At 38.8% G+C, this 26473-nt stretch overlaps 2 protein-coding genes across 3 annotated transcripts in view; both read left to right on the top strand.

Moving 5' to 3' along the window:
- Positions 1-698: 698 nt before the first annotated feature.
- frk (fyn-related Src family tyrosine kinase) lies at positions 699-22390 on the top strand. The gene is made up of 8 exons (XM_077510551.1): positions 699-1285; positions 4648-4769; positions 5740-5900; positions 6051-6219; positions 9494-9652; positions 16991-17172; positions 20420-20579; positions 20683-22390. The coding sequence occupies exons 1-8, from the start codon at positions 885-887 to the stop codon at positions 20889-20891; spliced, it is 1563 nt and encodes a 520-aa protein (XP_077366677.1). The 5' UTR covers positions 699-884; the 3' UTR covers positions 20892-22390.
- A 2864-nt stretch (positions 22391-25254) lies between these two features.
- The window catches only part of nt5dc1 (5'-nucleotidase domain containing 1), a 43062-nt gene continuing 41843 nt past the window's right edge, over positions 25255-26473 (top strand). For both annotated transcript variants that reach the window (XM_077510981.1, XM_077510982.1), the window contains exon 1: positions 25255-25611. In XM_077510981.1, coding sequence (XP_077367107.1) covers positions 25519-25611 — 93 coding nt within the window. In that variant the 5' untranslated portion in view covers positions 25255-25518. The remainder of the gene's footprint in view (positions 25612-26473) is intronic.

Genomic DNA, 26473 nt, shown 5'->3' on the forward strand with positions numbered 1-26473 from the left:
AAACAAACTAAATTTAAAAAACAAAACTCAAAATAAAATAAAAACTAAAATGAAAAATTACAAAACTATAATAACCCTACTGCCATATTACAAATACATTGGTTTATATACTGTAGCATTTTTCTAAATATGCAATTGCACAAATAAATTATTGTACAATTTTTAAGACTAGACACAATTTCTCTTCATAACATTATGTGGCCCTTGCGTCCCTCTGATTTTCTGTATGTGGCCCTCAATTGAAAAAGTTTGGACACCTCTGTTTTACAGTGAGAATTAATAAAAATAGACCTTGGACTTGTTTTTGAATTTTTTCCTTTAAATGAAACACAACATATAGAATGTATTAACAGACATTAACTTAATACAGAATGTTTTTTGACTACAGGTACTGGTTTGTACTATGTTATAAAAACATACATTAACATACACATCAAAAAGAAATGCGCTTGAATCTACAACGTAATAATAATAATGCATGTAAAAGTCTGTGTATCAGTGAAGTGCAGACGCATCGTATAAAACATTAACAAAATTAATTGACTTCAGCACTGTCTGTGTCTGCGTTGTTGCATCTTGTCTTAAAAATACTTCAAAATCGAAAAACAATCTTATGTCCATGATTAAGAAAGGAATTTTTCCGATTTTCTCCGTAGTACCTGAAGGCGACACTGCTTCAACTTCAGAGGAAGTGACACTCAGGTGCAGCAGTGTCAGGTGATTGTCACTATCAACTGTGGACTATGCACGTCAAGTAATCGTGCTGCGCTTCGATACATTTTTTTTTTTTAATAGCTTCGGAATATTCCATCGGCATATGGAGGACAATGTAAGAGACCCTGATTGGAAGATGTCAAAATGAATTGATGTGACTGACCGGGAGTATGGATATCAGAACGAGGTTTTCAGCGTGTTGGGAGAGCTTTTTGACTTGTTTTAAGAAATCAAACCCAAATGGAATTCAGAAAGATAACCAGAAAGAACCCGACGTCGTCTTTAACCCAAGCGCTGTCACCGCAATTAAGCCAAGACAAGCCAAGCCAGTTTTGCGAATCCAAGAAGACAATAAGGAAGATAATATTGAGAACCATTTTGTCGCACTTTACGATTACTCTGCTCGCACTGAGCAGGACTTAAGCTTCAACGCAGGTGACATTTTGGAAGTTTTGGATAAAAGAGCCGACGACTGGTGGTTTGCTAAAGCCATCACTGGAATTTCGACGTCCAAGCAGGGATATATCCCTTCAAATTACGTGGCGCCAGTACAGAGTATCAACGCAGAACCGTGAGTAATGGTGGTGCCACCCAGTTGTCATGTTCTCCATTTCCTGATCGTAATTGGCAGTTAGTGTTAGATTTTTTGTTTTATTTCATGTTTTTGGCGTTAATGTGTTACACCGTAAAAATGGGGACTAATGGTTATTGGGGGGAAAAACGACTAGGTAAGTAAATTCTACGAAAAAAAAAATCAAGTAAAAATTTATCCCTATTTTATTTTATTTTTTTTTAGTGTGCAGTGTGCGCTTACCCGCTTGTTCAAGTTTCACAAATACTCAAAATACGTTTACAATATTGAGCTTTGTATAAAGTGATCTTATCAGACTAGTTGATAATTGTCAGAAGTTAATATTTTACTTTACAGGATTGTCCACACCGACCTACACTTATCGCGATATGTATTTATTACGGTGTCCCTTCGTGGGCATATTATTTTAAGAGAAAGATGTCAGTCAACGAGATACTGGAAGATGTTCTCTGTTTTACTTGACGATACAGTATACAGGTTTATCCTGTTTGTTTACATGTTAACATAGTTTGATCATGTCATTTTTCTTCACCTCCAGTCAAACAATAAAAAGACTGAAAGTAAAAACAAGATCTGTAAGAACACGTGTACTTTAAATCAGTTTACCACACAACTCACAATTCTCACAGAACTGTTACACTGGTCCTTACTTTAGGGCAGCAATTAACAATTATTTTAATAATCTTGATTATTTTGTCGCTAAATCCCTGAATCAGAAATAAAAAGTTACAAATAAACCGTTTAGAAAATAAACACACAAACTGATTATGATTCAGTTGCTGGTTTGCTCTGTGACATTTCAGAAAATGGGCAAAAATGTTGATCATTGTTTTCCAAAATAAAAGCAGATGTGCAAATGTCTTATTTTGATTCAATGCAAAGATAATCACTCTGATATTAAGAGTATTAACTGTTGAGAAGCTTAAATTTTGAGGATTTGGAACATTGTAACTTAACCAAGCTTTCAAATTAATGAATGATTAATTGGACAATCAGTTAGTTGTCAATTAATTGTTGCACCAGTACTTATTACTTGAAGTAGTTATTGTCCGTGTGGCGTGCAAAGATAAGGTTGAATTGAATAAACTCATCTCAAGATGTCTCACTTAGTTTTCCACCTCTTTTAAATCAATCAACTGTTAATTGAATTAGGCCTGTCAAAATTAATTGATTAATCGACGAGTAGTCGATTACCAAATTAATCGACAACTACTTTAATATTAAAGTAAACGGGAGCATTTTTTTATTTTTTTTAAATTGTCCAATCCTCTGATTTCAGCATATCAACAATAATTGTTGGCTGTAGTCTTTCATGAAATAAGACTATTATTTTCTGTGTTTAATCAAAATAAGACATTTGCAAACATCTGTCTTTACTTTGACCGAACCGGTAACATACTAAAACATCAATCCCCATTTCTTTAATCACTATAATACGAATATGAAGTATGAAACACCAACTACTGGTTAATAAACAGTAAAATGCTTTTGTAATACACTTGAATGCAAAATTAAAATTTATCCAATTAGTCGATTAATCGTTTAAATAATTCATAGATTAATCGATTCGAAAAGTAATCGATAGTGACAGTGACTAAGTAATAGTAATAGTGACTAATTTGAATGCAGTTAATTTGTGTGCATTTTTTTTTCTTTTTTTTTCTTTTTAAAGTACGATATTGCTACACTTGCTGTAGTGTGGTCTCATGCCGACCGAGAATTTGGCAAACCTGTTGATTGGGGAAATATAATCAGGAATTTGGGGCGCCTTAGAAAAAAAATACTATATCACTTTGGGCCCCACCACTTAATGCAACAAATTTCAAACATTTTCCAGGGCGCTTGTCAGCCATGGGCCATCAGTTTTTTCACGCTTACGGTGACCCTGCAGACAACCACAACTACAGTAGTCATAAATATGATGAATTACTCAGTGGTGCGCAGAATAGAATTTTAGTGAATGTGAGATTTTGGCTCGATAAACATGAGCCTTTCCATTCGAGACAAAAAGCACCAGTTTTTCCAAGCCAAATCCAGAAAGGTAAGTAAGTAAGAAGGTTATTGAAAGTACAATGGTACAGTATACGCTAATAGATTCCAATAAATGCATCTTAGTTTTCCTTTTGAAAACCTTTCTTCTTCATTGGATGGCTGAGCAAATGGTTTGTTCGGAGCAAGAAGGATCAGGAGTGGTTTGAAATCATTCTCAAACTCCATCCATCCATCTTCTTCCGCTTATCCGGGGTCGGGTCGCGGGGGCAGCAGCTTCAGGAGGGAAACCCGGACTTCCCTCTCCCCAGCCACTTCAACCAGCTCCTCCGGCGGGATCCCAAGGCGTTCCCAGGCCAGCCGAGAGACATAGTCTCTCCAGCGTGTCCTGGGTCGTCCCCGGGGCCTCCCGCCAGAGGGACATGCCCGGAACACCTCCCCAGGGAGGCGTCCAGGAGGCATCCGAACCAGATGCCCGAGCCACCTCAGCTGGCTCCTCTCAACGCGGAGGAGCAGCGGCTCGACTCTGAGTCCCTCCCAGATGATCGAGCTTCTCACCCTATCTCTAAGGGAGAGCCCGGACACCCTGCGGAGGAAACTCATTTCGGCCGCTTGTATCCGGGATCTCGTTCTTTCGGTCACGACCCACAGCTCGTGACCATAGGTGAGGGTTGGAACGTAGATCGACCGGTAAATCGAGAGCTTTGCCTTTTGGCTCAGCTCTTTCTTCACCACGACGGACCGATACAGAGTCCGCATCACTGCAGACGCTGCACCGATCCACCTGTCGATCTCCCGCTCCATCCTACCCTCACTCGTGAACAAGACCCCAAGACACTTGAACTCCTCCACTTGGGGCAGGATCTCATCCCCGACCTGAAGACGACACTCCACCCTTTTCCGACTGAGGACCATGGTCTCGGATTTGGAGGTGCTGATCCTCATCCCAGCCGCTTCACACTCGGCTGCGAACCGCTCCAGTGAGAGCTGGCTTGATGAAGCCAACAGCACCACATCATCTGCAAAGAGCAGAGATGCAATGCTGAGGCCACCAAACCGGAACCCCTCCACGCCTCGGCTGCGCCTAGAAATTCTGTCCATAAAAGTTATGAACAGAATCGGTGACAAAGGGCATTTTCAAACTCAAGCTTCGAAAGAGATTACGTACACATTGATCATTATCTGGAAAATACTAAAAATCAAGAAAGTTTGTGTTGCCAAAACAACCGAGCAGCTAATTGAACCGTATGTGTTCTGACAGCTTACCGGTATATACTGTATTCATGTTTTGTGGGACAGCTCATTTGCTTTGCCTGTCATGTCTGATATCATTTATTTTTCTGTGCTTACAGATGGTATTTTCCAGATACAAAAAGGCTGGATGCAGAGAAGATGCTGTTAACGGGAAAGAACCAACAAGGATCCTTCTTAATCAGGAACTGTGAAAGCCAGCAAGGGGAGCTCTCCCTCTCAGGTAGTTAACTTTTTGACCGCCAAAAACGTTTAATGACGATTAGTAAAATCACGATGTATGCCGCCATAAACGTTAAATGGCGTCATCTACTTTTTTTTTATTTTATTTTTTTTATTTTTTATTTTTTATTTTTAATCAATGTTAAGTGCAACATCTAAGTGCAGCGCTGCCTGGTCAATGGGTTATGGAATCAAAAACACCAACTAACTATGACCAGTAGATGGCAGCATTGTGTCTCTTTTCAATGGGCTGTCGGTGTATGGAATTACAATGAAACATGATGGAATCTGATGAAATCTGATGAATGCTCATAATCGCCAAAATCGGCTGGCACTGTGGGGGTTGTGTTGTTTTGATAATGTGTGGCAGTAAAAGAGTTAACCACATTGGATCACTTTTCTAATTACACGTCTAAGGTTAGAGTGAGACATGACGATATTGTTGTAATCTGCCCATTCTATAGGTAGAGAAGAGTTGAATATTAAAGGTAATTAACTCATTTGCTCCCAATAACTGTAAATATGTTTTGTTTTTTTTGTTTTAAGTGTCCCAAAGACGTATTCATACGTTTTTTTGTTTTGTTTTATTTATTTTTATGCCAGAGCATACAGAAGGCTTTGATGCAGCCTCTCAACTGCAGAGAATGGTTGCAGAAATGGTAGTTATTACACAAACGGCCAGCAGGTGGCAGCAGAGAAAAGGAGATCAACCAGGGCCGTGTAGAAAAAAAAAAAAGAAAATTACTTACAATTTTAAATAGATTTGTGAAAACTGATGAAACTTCGCTCTCTTCTAATGCTAAATATTTGTTGGTAGAGAGCTACCAACATTTACGAAGGAATTATTAAATTCCGCTATGTCAGAGGGTTTGGCAATGATAAATTTTGGCCAGACAAACGGTTCTTTGAATTCAATGAAATGCATTGTTAAGCCCCGTGAAGACTTTAACGCAGTTTGTTTTGCCTTTCAGTGTTGGACAACGGGAGGGTGAAGCATTATAAACTTAAAAAAACAGATGGCGGTTTCTATGTCTCGAGGACCAAAGTATTTGAAACGTTAAAGAAGTTAGTGCAGTACTACTCAACGCAAGCAGATGGGCTCTGTGTGTGTCTGGGAGAACCATGCAAAAAGGTACACGTTTTAGTTAGTAACATGTTTTAGGTAACATTTGTACTTGTTGTTTTGTTACTTCGGAAAAAAAAAACACAAAAACATATTTGCACATGTGTCTCATAAGAATTGTCATGAATATGCACATCTCAAATTGCTGCGTCTGTGTAGATTGAGGCTCCACAGACAAATGGCCTTTCCTATAACACTGTGGACCAATGGGAGATTGACCGCCGTTCCATCAAGCTCCTACATAAGCTGGGAGCAGGTCAGTTTGGAGAAGTTTATGAGGGCCTCTGGAATGACACCACTGCCGTTGCAGTCAAAACCCTCAAACCTGGTAAGTACCGACATGTAAATGTTCAAACTCTCTTTCCTTGTGGACAGGGCAATGTTTTCATTATGTAATCACATGGGATGTAACAATATCCAAACATCACGATGCGATATTATCACGATATGAAGGTCACGATATGGTAATTATCACGATATTTTGGTGGGGTCGGCGATATTTAAAAATTATCACAATATTGTTAAAAAACAAAACAAAAAAAAAAGCACAATATTGTGCTTTTGTACATAACAGCAATGCATATAAACCACCTACAATCTCTAATAACAATATTGAGGCACTTACTTGCACACATTTATCGCATCACAAGCAAATTAGGTTCCCCTTCATCTGACAATTAGCATAGATTTTAAACATAGAAGGCCAAAACATCCCTAATAAAATGAAATTGCACTAATAAACTAGCTAGACTGCACAAATGGAAATAGACCTTTTTTTTTTTTTTTTAAAGACAGATGTGTTCCTTTTAACTATTGTGAACATGACGACGACGATATTGTGGCAGTTTTAATATCATGATATTACCCTTATCGTTGCATCCCTAGTAATCACATGGAGCAGCGCTTCTCAACTAGAAAACACTTTTTCCAATTCACGACGCACTTATTAGAAGTTAAGAAAAACAGAATGTTTTGTTTAAAAATAACCTCTGAAATCACTTACGGAGTATATTACTAGTGCTGTCACTATTGAATATTTTTAGAATCGATTAATCTATCGATTATTCAATCGGATTCATTTTAATTTTACATTAAAGTGTATTACAAAATAGGGATGTAACGATACCGGCAATATCGTGATATTAAAACTGCCACAATATCATTGTCGGCATGTTCACGATACTTAAAAGCTAAAGATGTAAAAAAAAAGTCATGCTGATTTCCATTTGTGCAGTTCTAGCACCCTCTGGTGGTTAATTTTTTAGTGCAGTTAAATTTTCATTAGGTATGTTTTTGCCCATCTATCTCAACTCAACTCAATTCAACTTTATTTCTAAAGCGCTTTAAGAACAGGCGTTGCTGTATACAAAGTGCTGTACATAAACTTCTATGTTTAAAATACACTTAATTGCCAGATGAAGGGGATTGTAAAACGCTTTGAAGTGAGTCAATATGTGGAGGAACTCAATGTAGGCTTGGATTAGCGATTAAGTGCCTCAGTATTAAGTGTTATTAGAGATTGAAGGTAGTTTATGTATTGCTGTTATGTACAAAAGCAACATTATGCTTTTATTTATTTATTTATTTATTTTTTTTAGTAGGAGCTATTTATTTATTTATTTTTTACAATATTGTGACCTTTTTTAAATATCTCCAACCTCCCCACAAAATTGTGATAATTATCGTATCGTGAGCTTCATATTGTGATAATATTGTATCGTGATATTTGGATATCATTGCATCCCTATGACAAAAGCATGCTGAAATCAGAGGCTTTGGACAATTTTAAATAATTAAAAAAATGGCTCCCAACGATTACTTGAATATTAAAGTAGTTGTCGATTAAATTGGTAATCGACTACTCATCGATTTATCAATTAATTTTTTTGACAGCTTTATAATACAGTATTACATTTTTAAACGCCGTTTCAAATGAGTTGGCCGGACTGAATTTATGTATTCATATTGTGTGTATATATGTCACATGTATTTATGGAGTGAGTGCAAGGCAGCTTTCCAGTCACTTAATATGTTCCATGTCGGAACTTGGTATGCATCGATGCTGTTACAGGAAAAATTCAGATAAGAATACACTATTCTTTTTATTAGCTACCTGTTACCCATGAAAAAAGTTTTTTGGATCCTAACCCACAACTTGAGACCTAGAGCATGGACCCCCAACCACATACCGTAGGCCATTTGGTATCGGGCCACACAACGAGACTGAGCAAATTTTACTTTATTATTGTTATTATTATTATTATTATTATTATTTAAGCAGCCAGTAGACGGGGCTCAAAATTTTGTGCTTGCAGGATGGCCTGGCGGCGCAACACCAGTGGAGTGCCTTCCAGATACAAGAGCATTTTAATAAATGAGATTCAGTTCAGCATTATATTTGAGTTTGCTTGCTTCGACCATTTTATTCAAATTCCACCATGAATTTCTCGTGTCAAGTGAGACAGCCAATTAAGAATCGTCCAGGGCCTCCTCTGAAGCCTTTCCTTAGATTTCGATGTATAATCAGGATCATTGTTGTGTGGAAGACTCATTGGGCCTCATTCAGGAACCATGTACAATATTGTTGTAGAAACAATACAAATGTAATGTGTGCAGAAAATACCAATTTGTGGTCATTCAATACAAATTTATAGCTCCCTATTGAACAATTGTCTAAGCAAATCAAGAGCTCCTTTTATGGAAATGGTGAGGTAAATGCTGGCACTCAAGACAGTGAACAGTAACGTATGCAGGTTGATTTTTTTTTTTTTTTTTTTTAAGGCTGGGAATAAGCTACAAAGACTTTCTCAAAAACTTTACAGTAACTTGCAGGCAATTGTTAAGAACAGAATTGATTAACTCATTCACTCCCAGCCATTTTCACTGAAGCAACACCGCTTCGCTCGCTGTTTTACTGGATTTTTGACTGATTTTGAAAGGCCCACAGAATATTGTGTTCTATTGCTATAAAAACATGGAATCTACCAGAACAAATATTAGCATGTCTTCTTTCAACAGGAAAAAAAAAATGTTTCTATCTGTTTCCGTTTTGCACCAATTACCGTTAGAATATAGCTAAGTTTCATCATTATAAACCTGTTGAAAACACTGGCAAAAAGAGCTTGTTGCAACAGGGCCCTGGTTGATCTCTTATACTCTGCTGCCACCTGCTGGCTATTTTGTTCTTTGCAGTAGAGACATTGCTTCAAAGACTTCTGTATGCTCTAGGATAAAAACAAAACAAAACAGAAAAACCTATAAATACGTCTTTGGGACACGTAGACCATTAAAAATAGAACATATTTATACGTTTTTGGGAGCAAATGAGTTAAGGGCACTGGTCAGTGCAGTTTCCAACAAAGATACACACCATTTGCTTACCCATTCAGTTGTTCATGTGACTATAAACCACAAATGAGTATTTTGTCCGCCCATTAAAATGTATGTAATGGGCAAAAATTATCATTTTGTGCCAAACTTTTCCCCAAAGTTGGAACATAAAAGTTGCACATTAATTGATAGTACTGTTAATCTTAATCTGGTATGTTTTACGTTTCACTTTTGTAATTAATTGACTAAGACTTTTGTCTTTTCTATCCAAGGTACCATGGATGCAGAGGACTTTCTCAGAGAGGCCCAAATCATGAAGAGACTGAGGCATGCCAAGTTAATCCAACTTTACGCCGTCTGCACCATGGAAGAGCCCATCTACATTATCACAGAGCTGATGAAGAATGGCAGTTTGCTTGAATACCTCCAAAGTACACATTTTTATTATCTTGTATTTGTTTATTGAAATTGTTGGGTTACAATGAATGCAGTCCTACTAGTGCTCCACAATTATTCCATATTGTTTAAGTTGTTGCTGTTTTATCATTTAGAGAACATATCTAGTATATAGTAGAATGTCTATGAAATTATGCAGTGTATATTAACGATAAGAGGAATAAGCGGTCAATAAAATGGATGGATGGATGGATATTAACAATAAGCGCGATATCGTGATCTCACGATATTAAAACTGCCACAATATCATCGTCATGCTCACGATATTTAAATGCAACACATCTGTTAAAAATGTCAGGTTGATTTCCATTTGTGCAGTTCTAGCACCTTCTGGTGGCTAGTTTTTTTTGTTTTTTTGTTTTTTAGTGCAATGTAATTTTCATTAGGGATGCTTTGGCCCTTCTATGCTTAAAATCTACACTAATTGTCAGATGAAGGGGGACGTAATATGCCTGTGAAGCAAGTCAATATGTGGAGGACCTCAGTGTGTGCATGCATTAACAACATAACACGAAAATAATGATAACGTAATAATAAAACATAACAAATTGATGCTATGTACAAAAGCAAAATATTGGGCTTTTTATAGTACAAGCATTTTTTTTTTTAAACAATATTGTGACCTTTTTTAAATATCGCCAACCTCCCCACAATATCGTGATAATTATCGTATCGTGAGCTTCATATTGTAATATTGTATCGTGACATTTGCATATCGTAACATCCCTAATGTACAGTAGATGTCTATGAAGCCTTATAACAGTTAACTCTCCTTTTATTTTCAATTTTTGTCCAAAATTATTGAAGGCTTATAACAGTTTTACTTCTCTTTTATGTTCAATATTTGTAAACAATCCGTGTTGATTACTTGTAGCAAGTCTGCCCATATTTGCCTTACGGTTGATTATGATTAATAATATAGTTTTGGAATTTTTTATTTTAGTTAGTTTTTGTTTCGTTTTGAATTTTGTTTTTAATAGTAATAGTTTTAATTAGTTTTTGGGGTAGTTCTGTTAGTTTTTATTAATTTTAGTTCTTTAATAAATACTTAGTTTTTGTTTAGTTTGTTAGTTTCAGTATTAGTTACATTTTAAAAAAAAAAGTGTTTTACTTGTGCGCAATATTTAGAAAAAAAAAAAAAAACGAAAAAAAAAAAACCCACTTTCAAACGTCATTATTCTGGTTTACATCAAAATAAATCTACTAAAAATCACATTTAAAATCTTCTCCAAAGTGCATTAAATTAATTACCAAAGACTAAAACGAAGGAGGCGCTCCGAATTGTCCCTAGGTGTGCTTGTGAGTGTGGATGGTTGTTCGTCTCTGTGTGCCCTGCGAATGGCTGGCAACCAGTTCAGGGTGTCCCCCGCCTACTGCCCAGAGCCAGCTGAGATAGGCGCCAGCACCCCCCGCGACCCTTGTGAGGAATAAGCGGTCAAGAAAATGGATGGATAAAACGAAGGACATTTTTGCTATAAATAGTTTTGTAAACATAAAAAGTAGTTTCAATTAGTTCTCGTTTTTTAAAAAGCATTTTCGTTTTTATTTTACTTTGTTAATGAAATAGTTTTTTTTTTATTTTAGTTTTAGTTATTTCATTAGTTAAAGTTAACTAAAATAACCTTTAATGGCATCTGTTTTTTTTTCCCAACACCCTCCCTTCTTACTTTGACCATCTCCAAACATTTTTTTGTTTTAAATTTATTTTTATAATGAATGAATGAAGGAATGAATGAATGAATATAATTTTCCTAATTAATTTTAGCATATGCCACAGACCACTGAAAAATGGACGGCGGGCCACAAATGGCCCCCGGGCCGTAGTTTGGACACCATTGCCATAGGGGTTATAACCCTACTGCCATATTACAAATAAATCTGTTTATATACTGTATATATGCAAAAGCACAAGTCAATTATTTGTACAATTTTTAGGACTAAACACAACATCCTTCTGATTTTCTGTATGTGGCCCTCAAATCAAAATGTTTGGACACCCCCGCCCTATGGTTTTGTATCCTACGCAATGAAGACAAAATTAGCATTGATAAAATCAGTATACTTTATGTAATTTCTGCTCACACAATTCAATTCATGTTACTACTCAAAGCGACTTCCTCACACCATTTTGATTGACAAGCATTGTCTTATTTCTCGCAAATCAGTATCAGATTAAAAAAAAAAAAAAGATCAGATTTTTAAAATTTTCTCAAATTTGAACAGTTTCGCTGTTGTGGATGTTCCTTTTTTTTATTGTTTTTATTTTGCAGTTAAAGAACAAAGGAAGAAAAAGTACAAATTAATGAACAAAAATATAAACCTAATTTTCCAAAGCCATCTCCTACCAAATGTCCCAGCTCTAATGAAATTAACTCTTTGACTGCCAGGCATTATAAAAACAAAACAAAAAAATCCACAGTGCCAGCCGCTTTTGAGCATTTTAACTCATCTTTCAAGGCAAAAAGAATATTGTTTGCCTTTACTACATATACAATGTGGCTACTCAATGAAAGATCGCATTCCATTCATTGGAATTTTACTAATCATTTAAGAAACATAAAGGAGACACCTACTGTATAGAATTTCAATATTTGTACATTCCTATTTGAACAAGTTTTTTTTTTCATAAAAAAACAAACAAAAACACAACAAAAAAGACAGTCTTAACCAAAGACTATCTTGACAAGAGAAATACAATTCACCACAACACAAAAACAAACGTCACAAATATAACCAACGAACAACAAAAATAATCTAACAACGAAGCTAAACCAAGGTCTATATGTTTTATTCAATTGTAAACATGTCAATTAACTGACAAAAACTTCCATTTCTTAATATAATTCAAATTATTTTTAGTATATTGTTCAAACATTTCTCTCAATTTCTTTTTCATGCAAATATTTAATTGTTAAATCTTTCAAGGAAGGGTCCCCATCACTAGTTATGAATGCAACAATTTTCACATTTCATATCCATTTTTTTTTTTTTTTTTTTTTTTTTTTTTAAGCATTTCCTTTATGACCAAATCTGTTCTCTCCTCTCGTATGTGCTTTCAAAGCTGTGATAGCCAAAATGTCCTCAATAAATGTTTTAGTTTCCTCGTAATGGAATCGGACACACCAAAACCTTGACTTTTTTTGGAGTCAGAAAAAGGATTTTTGTGTGGCGCCCAAAATCCACTTCACGCGTAGTGAGCACTCGTTGGCAGATACACGGGGCTCGTCACGCTCGATGCCGGTAAAATTAAAGTATACGTCTCAGTCCATTCACTTTGTAGGGTCTACTTTGTCAAAGAAAGAACCCCGGCTCATGCATAGCTGCCCTTGCGCGCACCTATTCACAAATCTATCGGTAAAACTGAATAAATTTCCCCCCAGTACATATTCTTGGAGGTCTGGATGAAAGGGTCTCTGGGTCCGGATCGGGACCACGGTCCGCCATTTGGTGACACCTAGTCTATGTAAACAAAGCAAATATAATTCATCAAAACACACAAAAACAGACATAATCAAAAACTCAGACACACTTGTTGGGAAGAGAAACATACATATACACATATCCTAACCAATCCACACTCGCGCATTTACACACAAACAATATATTCCTGGTGCTACTTTCAGCATACAGTCTTTGTGGAAGAGAGAGAAAAAAAAACGGAACTTAAAAAAAAAAAAAAAAAAAGTGTTACGTCCCGGGGGGCACGTAATTGATGGTGTGGGGCGCGGTAGGACACAAGGACGGAGGTGGAGGGAAAACAGGAGCACAGAGGGGTGGACATGACAGGGGAAACTCAGGAGACACGAACACGCAGAGACTACACCTCAAAGAATAAACAAAATGGAGCCACCGCTCCCGAAGCACCGACTGTCAAAGTGCACCGAATGAATACTGACTGGTCAAAGAGGTGGTAACGATTATGGCGAAGGTCCTAAGTGAAAGGAATGGAAAATGGGCAATTAATGAACGGACAATTTTATGGCGAATTGTGCACCCCACGAAATACAGCAGACAATAAAACAAAATCAAACAAACTAAAGAGGCACAGAGACTGCGTGGGACCGAGGGAGAAAGCAAAAACGCTGAAACCAAACAGACAGCCCCCCTCTCCCTGGCGGCAACAAAACTAAATAGGTGGTGGCACACCTGAATTGAGTTTGACAATCAGGGTTTTCCGGCGCCCTGATTGCTCAGTCTAACGCCGACGCCCACCACTCAACATGCACACCTGAAATAAACGGCCACGTCACAATGTGGGCCGTAACAAAGACAATATTTAATTTACCGAAATAGTAAATAATCAGGGACGGTCCTGACCATTTGGGGGACAAAATAATGTCATGGGGCCCATATGTGTACCATTTATTCACCATGTACTGTGTAACCCACATCCATATTTCATATATGTTAGTCCGATTTTGTTGCACTGCAGAAGGTAATTCAAACTTCTCAACCCAACTGACTGTCATCACTTATAGTATATGGTGCCAAACCTAATTAGAAAACATGGGGGGGAAAAAAACAAAACGAATTTGAGCTATCTTTGTTTTAAGCTTGTAATTAACTCTTTGACCGCCGAAAACGTTTAATGACGTATGCTAAAATCCTAATGAATGCCGCCATAAACGTTAATTGACGTTTACTAAGGTTTTTTTTTTTTCTCTCTCTCAATGGGCAGTGCAACGTCTTGTGCAGCACTGCCTGCTCAATGGGTTGTGGAATCAAAAACACCCACTAACTATTGCCAGCAGATGGCAGCATTGTATCTTTTTTTTTTTTCAATGGGCTCACGGTATATAAATATAAATTACAATGAAACATGACGGATATGATGAAATTGAACGTTTTCAACGATGACGTACACACAATATTTTGTTTGCCTTGAAAGATGAGTGCAAATGCTCGAAATCAGTTGGCAATGTTGGGGTTGTTTTTTGGATAATGTTTGCCATTCAAAGAGTTAAGTATTGAAACTCACAAAGTAAATTGTCCTAGGCCCCGTTCACACGAAAACTAGGGGTGGGACAAAAAACCGATTCGACCGAACCATCGGTCGTCAAGGGGAGCTAAACGGCCGTATCGGTAGCAGACTTGTCAACCGATACAAAATCCGCCGGGAATCCTTAGATACATTGCTTGTAAAGCTGTGGACCGGATATCGCGTTGCTGTGAATCGGTTGCGAGTGAGGCTTTATGGTTTTCATAACAATAGCAAGAGTTCTGCACCGTGCTCTACTTGTTTTGTTTACATTTCAGTAGCATCAGTATTCAAGCTACTTCCGTGTTTACAGAGAGCTAAGCAAAGTGGCGCTCAGAGACGCTTCATTCCCCGGATGTTGTAAACATAATGCATAGACGTTACGCACCTTTTTTTGGGGGGAGGGGGGGCCGCCTACCATCAACGCCGTGCTCGCGACACGGCGCGCGCGCGCGCGCAGTCGCGCACGACGAGTGACAACATGCACTGGAGACAGTTAGCAGAAGCCGGTGCCGTACATCTCGGTATTTCCCATGGCTATCGAGTCCTCTCGGTGCACTTGTATGTCCCGGGCCGGCGTTGGTACTGCGCACGAGCCAAAAAGAATAACTCCCGTAACGATCCAATGCATGGATTCAAACGACACAGGTATGTCCCACAGCCAACACACCAGCTAAGCTAAAAGCACACTGCAAGTATCTCATTTCTCAGTTTGTGGCTCCCTGTCAATGTACACAACTAGCATGAGCAGCAGGGAACTGAGACGTGCCCGCAATTACGTCATCAAACTCAAAATGAACGACAGCCCAGAAAACAAAACAAACAGTAGTGATTCCGTGGTCATCATCGTGTCTCAGATTAAAAAAACAAAAAAAGATATCATACATTAACCAAAAATGAATGTGATGGCAAAGAAAAACAAAAATTGTTAAAAACAAAAATTGTTGATAAGGTTAGGGCACTTTTGGAAATATTTTTGGATATATTAAGTTGTTAAAATGTGTTGATAGATTTATTGTTCCATAAGGTGGCTTCATATTTCTTTTGGCTGGACGGTAGGTTTATTTCATGTTTCTGAAATACTTCACAATGTGCACATATTCTGTTTAATTGTGTTGGTGTCTGTCTAAAGGTTAAATATTTATATTTCAAATTGAATTATCAGCCTTTTGTTTTCCTGATCCTTATTTTCAATTAAAAAAGCAAAAACAAAAAACAATTATAACTGTCAATAACAACTAATAAATATTTAAACTGATACATTTTTCAGTCATATGCCCAGCCCTTTGTTGCGGTCCATTTAAATAATTGATTCAATATATAAAAATATAGAAGACATTGTTGTTGTTCTTTTTTTAACACATTTGTAGATACTGTAAAAATTTGTGGTGTTTTAAGATTAATGTTTACAAGCAACAAATGTCACTATAAGTTTTGAATATTGAAATTAATCGTATCGAATCGAAAATTGTATCGTTCCCAAACTTAATCGAACCGTTCTGTTCTGAAAGATAATTGTTTTTCAATCGAATCGCAACTTGTGTATCGAGATACATATCGAATCGGCCTCATGTCAGAGATTCCCACCCCTAACGAAAACCCGTTTCAATGTATCCGCACAAGTTTCTTACCGTTTGGGCAGTTCGTCCACATCCACACGGCGGCTCTATTTCGGAGCTTGAAACCGATCACTTATGAAACCGAGCTCCAGAGTGGAAAGATTTCAAAACGCACCCCATACGTTCCAATGTGGACACCATATGCAGGATAGCTACTCCTCCGGTAATGACGTAGTTCTCTGTGACTGCGCACAAACCGGCAGTATGTCAACAACTACTGTAGGGCGGATAGCCGTGTCGTCGTCGTTTTGCGCAACCTCCTTAGCTTTTTTATTCTTTTACGGCAAAATGTTTTGCGTTTTGTGTTCGTCTCACTGATCTGTATATATTACTGGATAGCCAATACTCGATACACGCCTGTGCAAGCCGTTGAAGCCACAGGGAAGCCATCTTACTCCTCCCATCTTGCGAACAGATTACTGTTCAAACTATTAAGACCCCATTTTCTTTTATCGCTCAGTTCCTAGACCTGAGACGGTTCTGTCTGTACAAGATTTGTTTGAGGAACGAAGCCTTTGTTATTGTCCGCTGATATAGTTCCCTCAATATTAAAATGATATTTAAATAAAGGTATTGGATCAGCCACAACCTTTTGGGGAATTTAAGACAACAAATTGTCATTGCACTTTGGTATTGCAATTGTGAAGGATAATTATTTTCCTTTGAATTCATTTGGAAAAGACTGTGACTTAATTTGGTTGTCTAAATAATTTCAGAGGACAAGGGTACCAAACTACAACTCTCTGACCAGATTGAGATGGCTGCTCAGGTGGCATCTGGTATGGCTTTTCTGGAGTTGCAGAACTACATTCACAGAGATCTTGCTGCCAGGAATGTGCTGGTAGGGGAGAACAATATCTGCAAGGTGGCTGATTTTGGTCTCGCCCGAGTCTTTCAGGTATGTCTTGCATAGTGCTTTGTAAAGAAAGAATCTTAATTTAAAGGGATTAGATCATGGTATTTTAAGCCTTTACAAAGTTAACTATAGACATATAATGATTAAATTTGACCTTTGACACCATGGCAATGTTTTTTTTTTTTTTTTTAGGTGTTTTGCTGGTTATTTTTCTAATGTGGAAGTAAAATGCCCGGTTCAGTAAAACCCCGCCTCTCCCCATGTGGTTACTCGCAAATACGTTCGAATATACTCACAAATACGTTCGAACATACTCGCAAATATGTTCGAACGTACATGTAGGCTACATGCTACAAAGTTAGCATATCTTCCCATAATGCCACAGGGTATTTGCAAGAGTAATACCCCATTGCATTATCGGGCGAAAAATGATGAACCTAAATCATGCACGGTAGTCATAATAAATCGTAAAAGTTAAGAATAAACACTGTTTTTTGTCTACTTAATTTTCAAATAAACTGATAATGTGGCCTAAATGCCTAAAAAATGCGGTTTTGTTTTCACTCACGCATGCGCAAATAATACCCCTTAGCATTATGGGAAGGTATGCTAACTTTGTACCATGTAGCCTACATGTACATTCGAACATAGTTGCGAGTATGTTCAAACGTATTTGCGAGTATGTTCAAACGTATTTCAGTATGTTCAAACGTATTTCAATATGCTCGAACATACTCGCCAGCCAAAAATGTTTACTCCACATTGGCAGTTCTACGCTCCCGTACAAAACGTCTCCTTTCCGCAAGAAATTGTAGTGGAGGAGGAGGGTAAAAAAAAGATGGGAAAGAAGAAGAGGAGTTGGGGCTTGAGTGAGGTGCAAACCGGGGACCTGCTGCTTATATGGCCAGCACATTAAATTCTACACCATTTTTTTCCAATTAGATTCAACACCGCATAAGTTTTACTTGTAGTTTACACAATTGTCATCCAGAACCTGTAATTTTAAGACGCCCAGTTGTCATTGCTCTTTGGCACCGCAAATGTGAAGGATAATTGTTTGCTTTGTATTCATTTGGACAGAATGTTTACTGATAAAGGCTACTTTTAACACTATCCTGCGAGCATGGAGGGCTCAGAGAAAGTGGGCATGTGTTTAGTTCGTATAGGTATTGAGGGGGTGGGTCCGCACCTAATGACATTATAAAGTGAGCACCGCTCGTTTTCTCAGGTTGGGAGGGGTTGGTGCTTTGAGAGCAGAATAACGTAGAATTTCTTACAGGTGGCGAATGGAGGAAAATACCACTTCGGTGATATTTTTTTGATGAGGAATTAGCATTTTAACATGGCTAAAAGTTCCAAAAAAGTTAATGTTTCATTCGATGTGAAAAGCTGTAGTTGAGGTCTTTTCTTGGGTCCTGTGTTTTTTTTGTTTTGTTTTTTTTTGGTTTTTTTTGTTTGTTTGTTTTTTTCCTCCTTGGGGGGGGGGGTCACAGGACCCACAAATAGTATTATGGGAAATTTACTTGGCAGTCAAATACGATGCCTTGCGAAAGTATTAGCCCTCCTGGAAATCTTTCACCTCTTGCCACATTTCAGGCTTCAAACATAAAGGTATAAGATTTGATTTTTTTTATTTATTATTATTATTATTATTATTATTATTATTATTATTGATATTATTATTAATTTATTTTTTGGGTGAAGAATCCACACCAAGTGCAACACACTCGTGGAGAAGTGGAATGAAATTTGTAGTGTACTAATTTGTAGGTTTTTTTTGTTTTTGTTTTAAATAACTAAATTATCACCCCCTTTTCTCTCAGTGCAGCCAACTGACTCCACAAGTTCCCTGAGGACATTCGAATTGCTGATTAGAAATAGTGTATAGTCTCAGCATAAATGAGCCTGCTCTGTAGTGGTCTCAGAAGTCTGTTAAAAGAATATTGTGTAAGTTGTGGAGAAGTTAAATGCAGGATTTGGCTATAAAAAAAAAAAAAAGATTTCACAAGCGTTAAACGTCTTGCGGAGCACTGTTTGATCAATCAATTTGAAATGGAGAGCGTATCAGACAACTGCAAACCTACCAAGAAATCCTGAAATGTGGCAAAAGGCCATAATGCTTAAAGGCTAATACTTTCACAATGCACTGTAATCTACAAGTAGTAGGCCTATACATTTTTAGGGACTGTGGAAGAAATTCCTGAAGATAACGCACATTAGCAAGCACAAATAATTCTTCCGTCCGGATGAAAAATCAAACCTGCCTTCCACACAAAATTTAAATCAATCCTTCTTTATTGTGTGTTCTCTTTAGTGCAGCGTGTCCAAACTACAGCCCGGGAGCCATTTGCGGCCCGCCGTCCATTTTTCAGTGGCCCGCGACGTATGCTAAAATTAATTATAAAAATTATATTAATTCATTAATTATAAAAATAAATTAAAAACAAAAAACGTTTGGAGATGGTCAAAGTAAGAAGGGAGGGTGTCGAAAAAAAAAAACAGGTGCCATTAAAGGTTATTTTAGTTAAAGAAAACTAATGAAATAACTAAAACTAAAATAATAATAAATAAAAAAAACAATTTCATTAACAAAATAAAATAAACGAAAATGCTTTTTAAAAAGCGAGAACTAATTGAAACTACATTTTATGTTTACAAAACTAACAATATTTATTGCAAAAATGTCCTTCGTTTTAGTCTTTGGTAATTAATTTAATGAATGAGACTTTGGGGATGATTTTAAATGTGATTTTTAGTAGATTTATGTTGATATAAACCGGAATAATGACGTTTGAAAGTATGTTTTTTTTTATTTAAATCTTGCGCACAAGTAATACACATTTTTAAAAAATAATAATAAAAAAAATGAAACTAATACTGAAACTAACAAATTAAACTAAAACTAGGCATTTATTAAAGAACTAAAATTAATAAAAACTAACAGAACTACCCTGAAAACTAATTAAAACTATTACTATTGAAAACAAAATTCAAAACGAAATAAAAACTAACAAATAAAAAATTCCAAAACTATAATAACCCTGCTGCCATATTACAAATAGATTGGTTTATATACTGTAGCATTTTTCTATATATGCAAAAGCACCAATAAATTATTTGTCCAATTTTTAGGACTAAACACAATTTCTCTTCATAACATTATGTGGCCCTTGCGTCCTTCTGAGTTTCGCCATGTGGCCCTCAAATGAAAAAGTTTGGACACCCCTGCTCTAGTGACTTGAGTATTTTGATTGTGAAATTTAATGTGTTATTTATGTTTTGTATCCAGAATGACAGTGTGTATGAGGCAAGAGAAGGTACCAAATTCCCCGTGAAATGGACTGCCCCCGAGGCCATCCACAACAACGTATTCACAATCAAATCTGATGTCTGGTCATTTGGTATTCTGTTGTATGAGATCATGACATTTGGGAAAATGCCTTACCCAGGTAAGACTGTGGTTAAAAAACAAATCACACTTCTGCTAACGTACCGATTTGCAAGTTTCTTTCATTCTGGTTAGCGCTAACATTTGTTCTTGTATTTGTCAAGACATGACAAACTACCAGGTAGTCCAACGAGTTCCCCAAGGCTACAGAATGTCACGTCCCCCCAAATGCCCCAAAATCATGTATGGCATAATGATGGACTGCTGGAATGAACATGAACAGGACCGGCCAACATTTGAAACCTTGCAGTGGAAGTTGGAGGACTTCTTTGACCTGAGCGCCACTTCCTATGACGACGCTGCCGTCTATTAGCACACTGAGCTGAGAACTCAATTATAAATTTAAACCAAAATCACTTGAATCCATACGTCCATTTGGGATATATTGTGATATTCCACTGTTAAATTTAGAATCTGATTAACTTTTGGATTTAATACTGTGACACGATGCGAGGAAGCTGTCGCTGAAGTCCTCCTGGTTTTGTGTTTTGCCAAATGAATGGGCTCAAAGACTCCTTTCAGGAAGGAAGCAAATATAGTCTTTAGATATCTTGATGAACTGGTTCTACTTGTATTCATCCTAGCCACATTCTTCCTGCTTGCTACCTGCTGTTCTTTTGATGATATGACAATGAGTGAATCATACAACACTTTACCTCACCTGATTGCACGTGATCTTAAGTCTTGATGCCAGTAATTCAACTGTGCAACACTGTAACACTGTAGTTAGTCTGTGTGCACTTTTTTTAAACATAATTTGAAAGGATGTTCTTTATTTTTGCTGCCATTTTTGTATATTTGTTGGTGCCATTTATTTGCTGTACTTTTGAGATTAAGTTAAGCCTCCTTTTAAGAGTTTCATTCTGTTATATGATTTGCTATCATTTTAACAGTGTAGCTTAGTGGTCTGCATAGGTGAGTTTGTATGCTTTAACAAAAGTTTATTTTAATTTAATCAATTAGTTAATACATTGTTTAGATGACCCATTGTCTTGTATGTTGAATAAAACAAATTAATCAAACACTCTTTATAAAATAATTTTTTCATGTTGCAGAATAGCTCGAGGTTTCTGTATATGAACTTTTCTTAGGAAATGTATCTCAGATTCAAGAATTCTATAAAGTATGTAAAATTGGAAAATCTGCAAACTGTAGCTCTGTATTGTATAGCTTAGGCCCACTGTGCACAGTGTAACGCGGAAGTTAACGCGACTGTAGAGGACCATAGGGGAAAAATATATGGTTGGTGACTCCCCTACGCAAAGAACAATTAGGATGCACATTCTGCAGTTACTGGGTCTGGTTGGAACATCAGAGGTTGGTTTTTGGTGCTTCACCCCCACGCCCACACCTTCCGCCAACCCAAAAGCGAATGTAACAAGTTCTTCCACAGTTACCTTTTTCCCAAGGCACTGGTTCCTATTGACATTTGAAAGAAGTATGTGTCAAAAATTTTAAACGTCTTTTTCTCAAAACGAGTGATTTCAACTTGCCAACATTGAAATTGCTCGAACTTTGTCAATCTTTGAGGTAGTACAGTACCACCATATATTATATATTTGAAAGGGAATTAAGTGAGGAATGAGAATATATGAATTCCTCAATTTTCATTTTCGGAGAGATACACCTGATTTTGTGAAAACGCAACCTACGTGTATATATAGTATTTATTAGTGTTGTCAAGTGGTTAAAATTTTTTAACTAGTTAATTGCATAATATTCCATAATTAATCTCAATTGAATTTCTCGATTTACTACACAAAGCTTGTAAATTGTAACAGATACTTGAATAAAATCATCCAATAGAAAGTATATGTAGATTTAAAGACTGTTCTGTTTGTTTGATCCTTGAATACAACATCCATCCATTTTCTTGACCACTTATTCCTCACAAGGGTCACGGGGGCTGCTGGCGCCTATCTCAGCTGGCTCTGGGCAGTAGGCAGGGGACACCCTGGACTGGTTGCCAACCAATCGCAGGGCACACAGAGACGAACAACCATCCACACTCACACGCACACCTAGGGACAATTCGGAGTGCCCAATTAACCTGCCATGCATGTCTTTGGAATGTGGGAGGAGACCAGAGTACCCGGAGAAGACCCACGCGGGCACGGGGAGAACATGCAAACTCCACCCAGGAAGGTCCGAGCCTGGACTCGAACCGGAGACCTCAGAACTGGGAAGCGGACGTGCTAACCACTCGACTACCGTGCCGCCCTGAATACAACATTTTTACTGTAAAAAACAAAAAAAATGAGAACTAAATAGACTCAGCTTCACAGGCATCTTACTTTTTTTTTTTTTTTTTTCCCCCCTTATAGAAACAATTGTTAAAGCTTCTCGCTTACAGGTTTAGTTCTGCCCACAAACACCACACTCTGGCAGCATTTGGTCAATGGTTTGTGAGGCGCCGTAGAGAGAACTTGAGAAGGGTATTGTGCTCTGAGATGGTACGCAAAAGACGTACAACTAATTTAATTTGCCATCTAAATTTAAAGTGCACACATTACTACACTACCTATAATCCCTGTTTATCAATCTTCCCACCACTCCAAATTTGGCTGCAATGTGAGCAGAAAGTGAATAAGTGTTAAACTGCGTTAAAATTAAATAATATATAAATATGAATAAAATAATTTTAAATCTCCAGAGAATAATGCTTTTGTAGTGATTAGAACATAATTCACCCACGGAACGTTGGGACGAAGGGGGAGTTTGTTGGGATGAAAGGATAAGGCCTCGTTGACGTTTCCGAGGCTGAGAATTTGATCGAATTGAGCGACATGGCGAACTCCGCTGGTCTCAAGTTACCGGAGTTTTGGGAGTCGGCCGCGGCGACGTGGTTTGTACAAGCTGAAGCTCAGTTTGGCATCCGTGGAATTACGGACGATTCCACGCGCTACTACCACGTCGTGTCCGCGCTCGGGAGCTCCACGGCGGCCAGAGCTACGGCGCTAGCGAACACTACCATCTCCGAGCCACGTGCTCTGGCGGAGGAAGCTGACCGCTTTTTCCTGGCCACCCAGCGTCACAACCACGAGTTCTTGGCCTCTGCACGCGCCTTCCCGGTCCCGGCGGCCGCAACGGCACCTCATAAGGTACGTGCTGCCGTGGATGGCCGATCAGCCCCTGGCTTATGCTATTTTCACGCACGTTTTGGAACCAAGGTGAAGAGGTGCCGCGCCCCTTGCTCCTTTGTTGCGTCGGGAAACGGCGACGCCTCCACTCAGTTGCAGCTGTGAGTGGGGGCGCAGAGTGCCGGCTGCTGTTTATCATGGACACCCTCTCCAGACTCAAGTTCCTCTGTGACTCCGGCGCCCGCAGAAGCGTGTTGCCTGCCTCGGCTGAAGATGCTGCCACGGCCCGCACCTGTCAGCGGCCAACGATGCACCGATCCGGACCTACGGCACTAAGACAGAATGTGTCTTTGGTGTGCCCTCCATCCAATACCTCGGCCACCTCATCAACGAGGACGGCGCCACCCTGCTCCCGGCAAAAGTGGAAGCTGTTGCCGCTTTTCCTCGACCCCGGACGGCCCAGGGTCTTCGGGAGTTCCTCGGGATGGTGACTTTTTACCACAGGTTCTTCCGCCTCTTCCGCTTCATCCTGGAGGGCCGTGAGTTCACGGTCTTCGTCGATCACATGCCGCTCGCCTTCTCCATGTCGAAGTTGTCCGAGCCGTGGTCCGCGCGGCAACAGCGACAGTTGTCGTTCATATCTGGATACACCACGGACATCCGACATATCGCTGGCAAGGACGACGTGGTCGCGGATTGTCTGTCCAGGGCAGCCGTCAACACGGTACAGCTGGGCCTCGACTTTTCCCGGATGGCGGCCGACCAGGCTTCCGACCGTGACACCCAGTTGCTTCGGGGCTCCGACATCGGGTTGCAAGTTAAACCGGCTCATGTTGACCCGGCCGGACCGTTGGACGTGCCCCGCGCCCCCGCCGCGGCCGCCCCCCTGGGCTGCGCCTTGTGGACCGTGTGGGGTCCCTTCCAGTTGTTCCTGCATCCCCGCCAGTTGGTGCGCGGGACTGTTCTGGTGTTTCTGCTGTGTCCCTCCCTCCCGCCCTCGCTCCCTGGGTCCTGTACCCGCAGGGGTCGGGCAGTTTTGCCGCCCCGTCATCCGGAGTTTGATTGTGGGTGAATTCTGGGGGGGCTTGTGTAGTGATTAGAACATAATTCACCCACGGAACGTTGGGGCGAAGGGGGAGTTTGTTGGGATGAAAGGATGAAAGGATAAAAGAACAAAATGTTGGTAGGTCTGTGAGCCTCGCGCAGAGTGAGTTGTTGTTGCTCTTAAACGATGAGAAGCTGATATCAATAAACCGCCGGTCTTTGGCTCCGGACTTCAACACTCTGCCTCCGACTCCCGTCACTGCTCGCTACACTTAATTAATTTTGACATTTAATAAATACATAGTGCGGAAAAAATACTTTCCCCATTTCTGTGCTTGATTTTACATCACGTTTTGTATTAATAGCACGTTTTTGACGTTTACAAAGTATACCTAATGGCATCGGTGTACATGTACGCACTTTTTTTTTAATGGAGTTCTGCCCCCACCAAGGTGGCCGCCACGTAGGCACGTCTCTTGGGCTGCAACAGCTGTATCCGGAAGGTGGCAGTAATGCTGTTTCGAGTCACCAACTAACGTGTATCATCGAAGACGAAGAAGACGCAGGCGCCCGCATATGAGCTATTTACTCCAATGGTTGTGGAACAGAAAGAATATAGTATTGGATGTAGTGAATCAGGCGCTGCTACGATACTGTTAAGTATAGCAGTGAAGTGTGATTAAAGTCTGTAGTATAATTGTTACCGTCACTAACGCTTGAGTCGCGAGTATCATTGTGTGGCCCAGTTCTTGTCACGGTGTTCATTGTGACAAATTCTACAGCACATTTTGAGAACATTTTACAGCTTCAGCGACGATGACAGAATTTTTCAGTTTGCTGGACAGTGATGTTATCGGTTTCGACTTAGACCATACGCTCTGCCGTTACCATCTGAAGGAGACCTCCAAGGTGAGTATGAGAAACGCATCTTGCTAGCTGCAATACGTGACCGCACAGCACAGTGGATAACTAGTCCCGATATTGTAGTACAACGGAGCAGTGAATGCGTTAATGATTAACTGCCAGATGTATCCACATGTACGTCCGATGGATGTGTTTAAAGTTTTGTCATTATGTGTACAAATCAATATTCAAAAATAAGCGCGTCCTTACATTTAGATCAACAAATTAGGAAAAAGTACGTGTGCATGATCACGATTCAATTGAAGCACATTTAGTATTTAAACAGCAAAAATATTTAATTACATTTTGATATTTGCTCTTAATTAATGTTTAGATATGTGTAGAAGTTTTTCCTGCACTGTTTTATGTGTGGCTTGGCTTGCATGTTTCAGTGTCTCACATATACAAGAGTATACTCACCTTTTATTTTTGTTTATTATTTTGGGTCATCACTTTACAATTTACACTTTCTGCAATGTTTAGTACTAAATTAGTAGCCAGTGCCACTAGCCAGTTCACAGCTTGTATACTGTTAAATTTACTGTCCGCTCAAATTGACTCACCACACACTTATTGTCTTGCAAAAGTACACCCCTTTGAACAGCTCGCTTGGTTGCCATACACGCTTGTTGCCACTGAACCATCCATTTTCTGTAGTGCTTATCCTTTTCAGACTAGCGGATAACTGAAGTCTATTTTCAGAGAGATCAAGTGTTTGTGCAGTGTTATTTGCCATGAGGTACCATGTTGAACGGCCAGTAACCAGTGTTAGTATTATAGCAATACCACCAATGTTAACACACATGGTCCCCATTCAAACTTGAAAACTTGTAGTAGCAAGTCCCATGATTCCAACTCCAGGAAGAGA

This window comes from Festucalex cinctus, chromosome 21 (assembly GCF_051991245.1).
Source record: "Festucalex cinctus isolate MCC-2025b chromosome 21, RoL_Fcin_1.0, whole genome shotgun sequence".
In the NCBI taxonomy this organism is placed as follows: Eukaryota; Metazoa; Chordata; class Actinopteri; order Syngnathiformes; family Syngnathidae; genus Festucalex; species Festucalex cinctus.

Bases quoted from the DNA above. Each gene is read 5' to 3' on its own strand.
- frk (XM_077510551.1), top strand. From the start codon at position 885: ATGGATATCAGAACGAGGTTTTCAGCGTGTTGGGAGAGCTTTTTGACT. The intron at 5,901-6,050 runs GTACACGTTTTA...GCGTCTGTGTAG, and splicing joins TGGGAGAACCATGCAAAAAG to ATTGAGGCTCCACAGACAAA. The intron at 20,580-20,682 runs GTAAGACTGTGG...GTATTTGTCAAG, and splicing joins TGGGAAAATGCCTTACCCAG to ACATGACAAACTACCAGGTA.